The following is an 11,830-nucleotide window of genomic DNA, read 5'->3' as shown; positions in this document are numbered from 1 at the left end:
TAGAATTGTTAAATCTTTTTTTAAAATTTAGCACTTATTTTTTGATGAATTAAAAATTGGGGATTGGTAATGGAGACATTTTTATGGGTATGGCACCAATAAATGGTTTGGGGGCGGGTAAGGAGAATCTTTTAACTGGGATAAACTTGATGAAAACTATGCTTCAATTTAGTACAACTATTTTAAAACAAACAACAACAATGAAAACACCATCACCATGCTTGTCCTCTTCCAAGTATTTTGGAGAAGACAGAAGGACATAGAATGCTATTGAAAAACAAAACAAAACAAAAAATCTAGAGTTTAAGCAATATCTAACATTTAATTTTTGCTCACATAATAATCTATCACTCTCATTTTAAAACATTTTGTTTATTAGGGAACATGTACAACTGTAAAAGCTTAGCAGTATTATTTAAGAATTGATTGTTTCTTCAGAATTCCAGTATATTTCTAATATTGTGTCTCTTGAATACTGCATATATTTAACATGCTTTAAGTCTTCCTTTAGCCTGGTGGAGTTTTTCAACAAAAAACTTTAATAAAACTTCTTGGATTTTCCTTGATACTTTCTTGATCTTCTTTCTGTGTCTTTTTTTTGTTCATGAAGTTGGTATTCTTCTGCCATGGTTGCAAGATCTTCTGGGATACTCTGACTTGCTCTTTTTAGAATTTTAATTAATTCATTGGCAGTCTTTGAATCACTTTTAGTGAAAAGGGTTATCGAAATACCAGTCTTCCCTGCTCTTCCAGTACGTCCTACTCTGTGCACATATTCTTCAATATTCCGTGGGAAATCGTAATTATATACATGTGTGATGTCATCAACATCAAGTCCTCGAGATGCTACATCAGTTGCAATCAGTATCTTCACTCTTCCAGTTCTGAAGTCCTCTAATGCTTGTTCTCGATCACTCTGATCTCTGTCACCATGCAGTAATTGTACAGGTATGCCTTGGATGCTTAAATCACTTGATAGGTCATCAGCAATAAGTTTTTTGCTGACAAACACTATGACTTTATCTTGGGGTGACATGTTTTTTAGGAATTCTTGGATAAGAGCTCGTTTTTCTTCTTCTGTGGTAACAATTACATTTTGCTTCACTGTATGCACAGCAGCCAGATCTAGAGTACCCACATAAACAATCATAGGCTCTTTCAAATAAGAATGTGCAAGTCGATGCACAGTATCTGGCCAAGTTGCACTTGTCATAATTGTCTGTCGGTCTGGGCGCACATCTAGTAAAATCTTCATTATCTGGTGTTCAAACCCTAGATCCAACATTTTGTCTGCCTCATCCAAGACCAAGTAGGTTATACTTCTTAGGTTGACAAAATTATTCATTTGCAGATCATTTAGTCTTCCTGGAGTTGCAATAATGATATCTACACCTTCTGTAATAGCTTGTATTTGCTCTTTTCTGTTTCCACCACCATATATACATACACTTTTAAGACCTTCATATGAATACTTTGAACATTCAGAGTTCACCTGAAGAGCTAATTCTCTAGTTGGTGTAAGAACTAGCATGCCCGGTCCATTCCTTTGTTCTTTAGGTATTGGTTGAGAACTGAGATGAATAAACCCAGGAATTAAATAGGCCAATGTTTTGCCTGTTCCAGTTTGGGCCACTCCTATAAGATCTAGTCCTTGTAGAATAATTGGCCATGCTTGTGACTGAATTGGTGTTGGCTTTTGGAAGCCAGCCATTGTTATGTTTCTCAGCAGTTCAGGATATTGTTGGAGTGCATCCGTAAATTTACAAGTTGGATTAGGGATGATGCGTTTCTCAGCAATTTTCAAGTCATCACATATTATGTTGAAATTTTCCTTTCTCCAGTTATCCACCTCAGCTTCAGACATCAGGCTTGTTTCTTTGGATTCTATGTAAAAATCTTTCTTAATTGGTGGTAAATCTGCCCATTTTATTTTTTCCCATTTCATAGATTCTGCCCGGATTTGGTCCCAATCTAACAGTGGTTGAGCCCTTCTGCCGGTGTAATTTGTGCTTAAACAGCTTTCAGAAGGGAGTTGGGATGCAGCATTATTATCAGGAGATTGGAATGGGGCATTATCAGCATATTTTGAAGTGTAGCTTTGTTGTTTTTTAAGAAGAGTTTCTATGGCTTCTTTTGCCTTTGCTTTCATGCCATGGCTACCAAAAATTTTTACCTCTGCTTCAGAATCCCCCTTTATGATTTGTATCTTAGTGTTTGTTAAATGTTGTATATCTTTTATTTTTGATCCACCGCAACCAATTACTACACCAACCATATTGTTGTTCAAGCTAAAACAGATTGGTGGTTCACGTGATCCTGTGGCCCTAGGCCCCAGATGGTCTGAGAGACTACTCCAGCCATAGTCTCTGCCTTGGTGTTGGCCTTGGCATTGGCCCAGATCACTATCTCTGTCTGGGCTTCCGCCTCTGACAGGATCACTGTCTTGGCCTTGGCTTCTGCCAGGATTTCTGCCTCGGCCTCTGCCATCCCAGCTTCCGCCACCCTGGCCTCCACTGTGTCGCCCTCCTCTGCCTCGGCCTCGGCCTCTACCTTCTCGAGCTCCACCACGGCCACCCCTATTATCCCAGCTGCCTCCAGGATCTCTTGAATTAGACTCCACCCTCTTCCACTCTGGAGCCCAAGACATTGTGGAGTGATAGTAAAGTTAGGGTGGCCTCTTGCCTACATACATTCGGAAGAATGACAGGATTTAGATCTCTCCTCAGGCACAGCGGAACCAACTGACTTGGTCAGTGGTGGCAGTTATTTGTAGTTAGCCATTACCGTTACCTAGGGAACCAGTGTTTGATGTGGGGGAGGGGTTTAACTGTTTGGCCAATCACAGGGCCAAGACTACGATGTGTAAGCAGGCATTTGTGATGTAAAATTTAAAGAGACACACACTCTCATGGACTAACCCCGCCTACAATTAAACAAATTTGAGAATTTTGTCATTAACTTAAAACAATTGAAAGTTTATTTTTTAACTGATACATAAGAATTACATATATTTATGGGATACTTTGCGATGTTTTGATATTTGTAGACATTATATAATATTTAAATTCAGTTAAACTTAGCTATCTCCTCAAACATGAATCATTTGTCATGAAAACATTCAAAATCCTTTATTCTAACTCTTTCAAATATACAAGTATAATTTTATCCATAGTTATCTAACTGTTCAGTACACACCAGAATTTCTTACTCCTATCTAACTCTAACTTAGTATCCGTTGACCAATCTCTTCCCATTCCTCCCTTCCCCAGGTCTCCTTAGTCTCTAGTAACTACTATTCTACTCTCAACTTCTATGAGACTGACTTTTTTAGATGCCGCATATGAATGACAACATATGGTACTTGTCTTACTGTGCTTGTTTTATTTGACTTAATAATCTCCAGTTCTATCTATGTTGTCACAAATGACAAAGTACATACTATTTTCTAATATTCCATTGTGTGTATGTATATAGACATTTTGATTCTTTAATTTTTTTTCTGGATATTTAGCTTATTCTCCTCAAATTAGTTCTGGTTCATCTTGGGACAAACTTTCAAACAGGTCTTGAACTTATACACATTGGCCTTTTTATAAGCCAATTATTTCTGTAGGAGAAAAAAGACTTTTTAAAATCATGTTATTTGTTTATATATTTGTATGTTTATTTATTTTAGTGAATTTCTTTTGTACACTCTCAAGGGCCCAGTTCCCATTTAAATGCAGTTCTTACCAACAATACTTGGTCTAGAAAAATTCATTGCTTCCTTTTATCTAGCGTAACTTAAAACATACCATCAAAAGTCTCTTAGATGAACAATATAGGATAGCATTTCTTCCTTATTATTCAGCTAAACACCAGTGCTTGTCCAGACAGTTTCTAGATATTATTATAAGAATGATGATTAGAAGAGACACATTGAGACATGCGGTACTTTAAATAATTTTTAATAGTTTGCCACTTTTCCCAGAATTTCTTGATTTTTTCTCTCCCTGTGGTTTCATATATTCCAAGATCTTTCCATGAGAAGGTTGTGTAGAAGTCATTTATTAGGTCTAATCTAGAAAACAACCTGATAGCAATCTGGACAGGTGGACATCTAGCATCTATTTAGCATCTATTCCACTTATGAAGTGATTTAGTGGTTGCAGCTATTATACTACTTTTTTCTTCCTTAGGTCATTCTACTCCTTTGAAGTCACAGACTTAAGTTCCATTCTCCTTGTGTATTTAAGGACCAGTGTCATATCCCCCTGAGGGTTTCTTTTTATCAGAGTAATATCCCCAGTTTGTTCAATGTTTCTTGCTATGGCCCAGTTTATTCGATGCACATAATCTTGTTCCTTCTCCTTTGTAAATAATTCATTGAGGACCTTTTGTAACATATCACATAGAATTAAAAAAAATAAAATTGGCAGAAATGATCTTATTAATACTATTAAGGCCTCTTCACTGACTTAATAGTTGTACTAATTCAGCCTAAGAACTCCTTGCTGCTCACAGTAACCTGATGGGTATTTAAGTTCATTTTTCTTCATCTTATGCTTAATTTACCTTTAGTTTTATTTAACAAAAGTAGATTATGTATTTATTCTTTATTATTTTTCCCTTTACATTTGGTCAATTGATGTGGCCTATTAAATATGATTTTAATGATTATTTTTTTGTCCATCATATTATTCTCTACTTTCAAGCCTTCTGAAAATTTAATGTTCAAGTGTCTTTTCCTTTTTAGGGAAAGTTGATAAAAATTTGAACATGGTTGAGTTTAGCATCTGTGCCACATTGGGGGAAAACTTCTCTATGTCAGCAACTTTACTGAAAGATACATTTTGAATAAAAAGAAGGCTGCTGGCTAAATATGTTTTGGAAATATAGCACCCTGCGTTCTCTCTTTTAAGAGTTTGTAGAAGTTCAGATACTTTTAAGTATTGATAAAATGAATTGTTTAATCCAAAGTTTCCCATAGGAATTTTCTAATGGACCTCCTCATTAATTTTAAAGTAAACTTTTTATTTGGAATAATTCTAGATTTACAGAATATTTATGTGGATAGTATGAAGAATTCTCACATTCCCTTTGACCAGTTTTGATTTCTTCTAATATTGTCAATCACTATTGGTATATTACTGTTAACTAAACCCCAGACTTAATACTACTGGTTTTCTCTTAATGCATTTCATTTTCTGTTTCAGGATTCAGTCCAGGACTTCACATTGCATGTATTTGTTGTGTGTTGTTAGATCTTCTCAGTCTTTCCTTATTTTTCATAACTTTACCAGTTTTAAGGAATAATGATCACATATTTTGTAGAATGTTCTTTCAAATTTGGTATACCTGTTGTAATTTTTCATGATTAAATTGGGGTTACAGAATTCAAAAGACTATATGGCTGAAGTGCTTTTCTTATCATATTTTATTAGGGAGATGTGGACCTGATATCATCATGAACAGTTGTTAGTAATGTTTATTTTGATTACTTGGTTAAGTGGTGTTACCCAGGTATTCTCCAATATAAAACATTTTTCTCCTTTTTCATATTCTGTTTTTTGGAAGTGAGTTACTAAACTCAAAAAACTCTCAAGGGCCCAGTCCCCATTTAAATGCAATTCTTACTAACATTTTGTACAACTAGAAAAGTTCTTTTTAATACAACTTTACAACTTAGAAAACACTGGTCTACATAATATGCATTATCTGACCAATGTTCATTTTCATTTGATTGTTTAATCAGATGTATTCTGACTAAATAACATCAAAACCCCTCTGATCTTTTCTATGAATGATATTAGTTATAAAGTGATCCTACTATCTTCTAGTTCATTAACTATTAGAAAAAATGAGTTTGTTTAATCAAATATGGTTGTTGTATAGTAAATGTTTTAGTCAACTTTTTCACTGCCGTGACTAAAATACCTGACAAGAACAACATATATAGAGGAGGAAAAATTTATTTTGGAGCCTGTGGTTTCAGAGGTCTCAGTCCATATACAAGCTGGGACTCCATTCCTTGGGGCTTGAGGTGAGACAGATCATCATGGTGAAAGTATGTGGGAGAAGAAAGCAGCTGGGTACATGGTACCGGGAAGGGGGGGGGGAGAGAAGAGAGGAGAGAAGAGAGAAGTGAGAGAGAAGAGAGGGGAGAGAAGAGAGAGGAGATAGGAGACAGGAGAGAGAGGAGAGAGAGAAAGAAATCTTCTCAACAAGGGAAAAATATAAATCCCAAAGGCACATCCCCATACACCCACCTACTCTAGCCACACCCTGACTGCCTATATTTAAACACACTGATTAGGTTAAGACTCTCCTAACCCAATCATTTCACTCTAAACTTTCTGCAATTTTCTCACACATGAGCTTTCGGGGAACACCTCCCGTCTAGACCATAATATTGAAGTTTGTATTGTATTTCTCTATCTTTATGCTTTAATTACTTCATTTATAATACTCAATATTACAGAATTCTAGAGTTGTTGGACAAATCAGAGGTCATCTTTTCCTTCTTCATTATGGGGACAATGAAATTAATTGCCTAAAATCTTTCTAGACTTGATCAAGAATATTCAGAAAAATATTAGATAAAATTCTCAAACTATTTCTTGGGTAAGGTCTCTTACTTCTCTACTCTGAAGTGATTTGCTTCTCTTCCTGCTGCTTTATGTGTGTGATAGAACAGAATAGAAAATGTGAAAGTGAAATGAAGGAAGCTTGTATTTTGGTAAGAAGGGGTAGTTGTAAAATTTGAGTGCAGAATAGTACCCTTTGAGGTGGAACTCTTTGTAGTGAATTATTGGAATGATCTAGAACTGATGGAAGCCTTTCCTGACTATTGCAGGTATTGAGAGGGATTATTCTTCATTTGTTACCAATTTGTGGTTAGCCTTGTCAGTTGGAAAAATCAGTTGTCACCTAAATTAAGGGCCACAAGTGTGACATTCTGTGATCCAGATATCTAATGAGCTTATCCTTTGTGTCTGAATGTTTCTAGTAGATATATACCCCTTTGACTTGTAGCATGGCATCTTATTGACATATTCTTGAAAAAACAAGACACAAAAATGTGAAGTTGTTTGTTATATGGTTTTTAGTGGAAAAGTTGGATATCAAGTTCTAATAAGGCAGAGGTGGGCAAAGGAAGGGATTGAGTTTCTAGGTGGGTAATTTGTACCAAGGTAAGAAGAAAGGTAATGAAAGAAAAGACAGCTTGTGTTTAAAGATAGTCTTCATCCTTTTGCTTAGAATGGTACCCATGAACTTATAGGCAGCAGTTGGAGGGTAAAATATCACAGGCAGCAAATCGACCTAATTTTCAATCACTATAATTTCCACAAAACTTTCTTGTAGATTAGGTAATGCTGCTGGCCTAAAATACTTTTATATATATATGAGATTGCTGTATAAATCAACTAACTAGCATTTTATTTCATAATCATTTTATGATATAAGGCAAACTTGACTAATGGAATTCCATTTAGCATTGATTATTATAATTATATTTGATTTTATATGTGTATAGCACTTTATAATTTATAACACCCTTCATTAAAATAGTCTCCATGGGATTATATGTATTGTGTGTATATGTGTGTGTATATATATATATATATATATATAGATAGATAGATAGATATAGATATAGATATATATATGTATATATGTGTGTGTGTGTATCCGTGTCTATAGATGTATATATACATATGTATTCATATATTCTGTATATATACAATGCGTATATATATTTTCACAATTCTATTTAACAGATATGATGTATTGTGGCCAAAGAGGCTGTCATCATTGCATATATTGGTATGTTTATTTTGTGCATACATAGAACCATACTATACCTTGGCAGCAGTGTGGGAGAGCATTAAAAATACTGGAACCAAAATAATGAGTTCATATCTCATGCCCACCACTTCTTCACTGTGAGCCTTTGAGCAAGTTCCAAACTTCCTTTGCTTTGGTTTTGCTATCTGAAGAATAACATAGTAAAACATATATCATGCACAAATGCACAGAAACATGCACAAAGTTAACACTACATGATTTATTATATGACTTTTTGAAATATTGATCATCCATGTTATGGAAATGATAGTTGTAGAAAATAATTATGGAGGCTCTTAAATGCTTGTTCAAGGATATTCTTGGTTGTTTTCTTTGCTCCACATCAAAACTTAAAATAAAATCATTTAAAGCTTTTTATAACACCTATCTAAATGTATTCGATTGATCTTTTTAATTCTAACATCATGCTATTTTCTTTTTTGTAAAATATCCTTTTAATATGAAATGAGGATCACAAATTATTTTTATTAGAGCATTATATTTATACATATTAGTAGAGTTTATTTGTACAATATCATACAGTCATGGAATTTGATTTAAGTCCCTATTTTCCCCTTCTCCTCCCTCTAGTCTCTTTCCTCTACACTACTGGTCTCCCATTTATTTGTTTGTTTGTTTGTTTATTTATGAATGGTTGTTTTTTATTTTACTTACACATAAAGGCAAAGTTCCCCATTGTATATTTTCATATGCATGCAATGTGATTTTGTTAAATTTATTCTGCTTTTCCTCCCCTTTATTGTTCCTCCTCCCTCCCTTTCATATTCTTTTTTCTACCCCACTGATCTTCCTACATGATTATAATAGTTGATCCTCCCTCCTTTCCCTTATTTGGCTCTAGTTTACACACATGAAAGAAATTTACACACATGACCCTTGATTTTCTGAGACTCGTTTCTTTCATTTAGAATGATATTTTCCAGTTCAATTCATTTACTAGCAAATGTCATAATTTCATTCTTCTTTATGGCTGAGTAATTGTGGTATATATGCCACAATTTCTTAATCCATTTGTCTACTGATAGACATCTGGGCTGATTCCATAATTTGGCTATTGTAAATTGTGGTGATATAAACTTTGAGGTGGATGTATTGCTATAGTATGCTAAATTTACTTATTTTGGATAAACATTGGGGAGTGGGATAGCTCTGCCACATGGTAGTTCCATTCTTAGTTTTTTGAAGAATCTCTATACTTCTTTCCAGAGTGGTTGAAGTATTCTATAGTCCCACCATAAATGTAAAGTGTACCTTTTCCCCACATCTTTGTCAGCATTTATTATTATTTGTGTTCTTTATAATTGCCATCCTGACTGGAGTGAGGTGAAATCTTAGTATAATTTTGATTTGCATTTCCCTGATCACTACAGATGTTGAATAATTTTTTTCATATATTTGTTGGCTGTTTGTGTTTCTTACTCATTTTTCACCTTTATTTAATTAATTAATTTATTTATTTTTGTAGTTGTAGATGGACAGAATGCCTTTATTTTATTTATTTTTATGTGGTGCTGAGGATCGAACCTAGTGCCTTACACATGCTAGGCAAGTACTCTGCCACTGAGCTATAGCCCCAGCCCTATTTATTTATTTTTATGTGGTGCTGAAGATTGAACCCAGTGCCTCATACATGCTAGGCGAGTGCTCTACTGCTGAGCTACAACACCAGCCCTGTGTTTCTTATTTTGAGAAATATTTGTTTAGTTATTTTGCCTATTTCTTGGTTGAATCATTTGCTTTTTGGTGATTATTTTTTTAGCTTTATATATTCTGGATATTAATTCCCTTTCAGAGGAACAGCTGGCAAAGGTTTTCTCCCATTCTGCATTCTCTCTTTTGATGTTCTTTATTGTTTCCTCTGCTGTGCAGAAGCTTTTTAATTTGAAGCTACCCCATTTATTGATCTCTGGTTTTATTTCTTGAGCTTTAGGGATCTTGTTAAGGAAGTCAGTGTCAGCACCAATATGATGGAATCTTGACCCTATTGTTTTCTTCTAGCAATTGCAAAGATACTGGTCTAACTTCTACGTCTTGATCCACTTTGATTTGACTTTTGTGCAGGATTAGAATAGGGATCTAGTGTCATTCTTCTACATATGCATGTCCAGTTTCCCAACATCATTTGTTAAAAAGACTGTCTTTTATCCGACACTTATTTTTGGCACCTTTGTCAAGCATCACATGGCTGTTAGTATGTGGGTTTGTCTCTGTGGCTTCTACTTCTTTGGTATTCATGTCTATTTTTTTTTGTACTGGGGATTTGAACTCAAGGGCATGTGACCACTGAGCCACATCCTCAGCCCTATTTTGTATTTTATTTAGAGACAGGGTCTCACTGAGTTTCTTAATGCATCACTGTTGCTGAGGCTGGCTTTGGACTTGCAATCCTCCTGCCTTAGCCTTCTATGCTGCTGGGATTACAGGTGTGTACCACTGTGCCTGGTGCTGTTTTTGCTACAATGACTCTATAGTATAATTTGAGATCAGGTATTGTGATGCCTCCTGCATTGTTTTCCTGGCCGGCATTGCTTTGGCTATTCTGGATCTCTTAGTTTTCCAAAATAATGTTAAGACTCAAATTGGGCTAGATTATGTGTAGGGTAAGATTTGCTGTTACTTGGCTGAGTTGTGAGTATTGCTCAGCAGCAGGATCCCTACTCTCTGAACTTGAAGTGTTCCAATCTCTTTCTGCCCTGTCTTGGTGGGGATGGAGAGGGATTTTGCTAATGTTAGCAACAGATTACAGCCTTAAGACAAATATCCAGTTTCTACTTTGACATCTATAACATTAATGCCACCTATATAGGAATGGTAGAGTCAGTATTTAACATTAGTACCAATCATAGAAAAAACTGGGAACTAGGTCAGGCATTCAATAGCAGATGTCTACTACATCGTTCACTGTGAAAGATGCTAGTCTTGGCTGGACATTGGATTTCTGGGGCCTCCAGTAAAATTCACTTTTAGGGTATAGGGTATAACCATCCACAAATTTTACCTTCACCACTATGAATATGAACTACTGGAGTGCAGATGATCTGGTGTGGCTGCTATAGGCATCTTCACAATAGCTTTTACATTTTTGTATGCAATCAGAGATATGAAAAATATGGAGTGTCAGCAATGAAAGGATCTTCCTCCCATTGGTATCTATAGCCTATACAAGCAAGGTATATTTTCTTAGCACCTATTTCAGTAACTCTGGTTCAGGTACACTCTGGAAGTCATGATGCATGACTGCTGGCACTTTCTTTACATGTTCCCAATCTTCTGTCTCTGCTTCCTGCGTTGTAACACATATAAATAGTTCCTGGGCCACATCCCCACTTGTTTTCCATTGCAACAATCTTGTTTCTCCATGTACTATTTGCCTTGGGAGCCTGAGCAATTTCTATGTTCAACAAGATCAACCCTCCTCTCTAATCCACATGTTCCCCCAAGCCAATTAAAAAATATTTTGTTATCTGACATACTGTCCTCTTTCTCCCTGTGCTCCCTCTTCTTCTCAGTTGCTACCACTGCCACTACTACCAGCCAAACTGGCACATATCTAACATATTATTTCTTGTATTCTGTTCAGTTTCTGACTTTCTGTGTCTCTGTGGTTTCTTTTGTACTTCAATATTAAGTTTAAGTGAGTTCTTTTAGTTGCCCACCTTGCTGAGGAGCAGTCTTCCCACTTTGTAATTCTGGTGCTAAGGAATTACTAGAAAGTGTATTACCCTCTAATTCACTGTCTTCTTTTCTTCACAAATGATTTTTAAAATATTTTTAGTTGTAGATGAACATAATACATTTATTTATTTATTTTTACTTTTTTATTTATACATGACAGTGGAATGCATTACAATTCTTATTACACATATAGAGCATGATTTTCATATCTCTGGTTGTATACAAAGTATATTCACACCAGTTCGTGTCTTCATACAATGTACTTTGGATAGTAATGATCATCACATTCCACCATCCTTGCTAACTC

The 11,830-nt window shown here is 35.3% G+C and overlaps 1 protein-coding gene across 1 annotated transcript; it reads right to left on the bottom strand.

Annotated features, from left to right (window-relative positions):
* Window positions 1-325: 325 nt before the first annotated feature.
* LOC124083842 (probable ATP-dependent RNA helicase DDX53) lies at window positions 326-2,647 on the bottom strand. The gene is made up of 2 exons (XM_046430581.2): window positions 2,566-2,647; window positions 326-2,364 (listed from the first exon to the last, which is right to left on the bottom strand). Exons 1-2 carry the CDS (start codon window positions 2,645-2,647, stop codon window positions 539-541), a joined length of 1,908 nt encoding a protein of 635 aa, XP_046286537.1. The 3' UTR covers window positions 326-538.
* Between the last annotated feature and the right edge of the window lie 9,183 nt (window positions 2,648-11,830).

This window comes from Marmota monax, unplaced genomic scaffold, assembly GCF_021218885.2.
Source record: "Marmota monax isolate L192 unplaced genomic scaffold, Marmota_monax_Labrador192_F-V1.1 WCK01_AAM20220418_F8-fsc00307, whole genome shotgun sequence".
In the NCBI taxonomy this organism is placed as follows: Eukaryota; Metazoa; Chordata; class Mammalia; order Rodentia; family Sciuridae; genus Marmota; species Marmota monax.
This window is presented reverse-complemented; position numbering and strand designations above follow the sequence as displayed.

Bases quoted from the DNA above. Each gene is read 5' to 3' on its own strand.
- LOC124083842 (XM_046430581.2), bottom strand. From the start codon at position 2,647: ATGTCTTGGGCTCCAGAGTGGAAGAGGGTGGAGTCTAATTCAAGAGAT. The intron at 2,365-2,565 runs GTGGAGCTCGAG...ACCAAGGCAGAG, and splicing joins GGATAATAGGGGTGGCCGTG to ACTATGGCTGGAGTAGTCTC.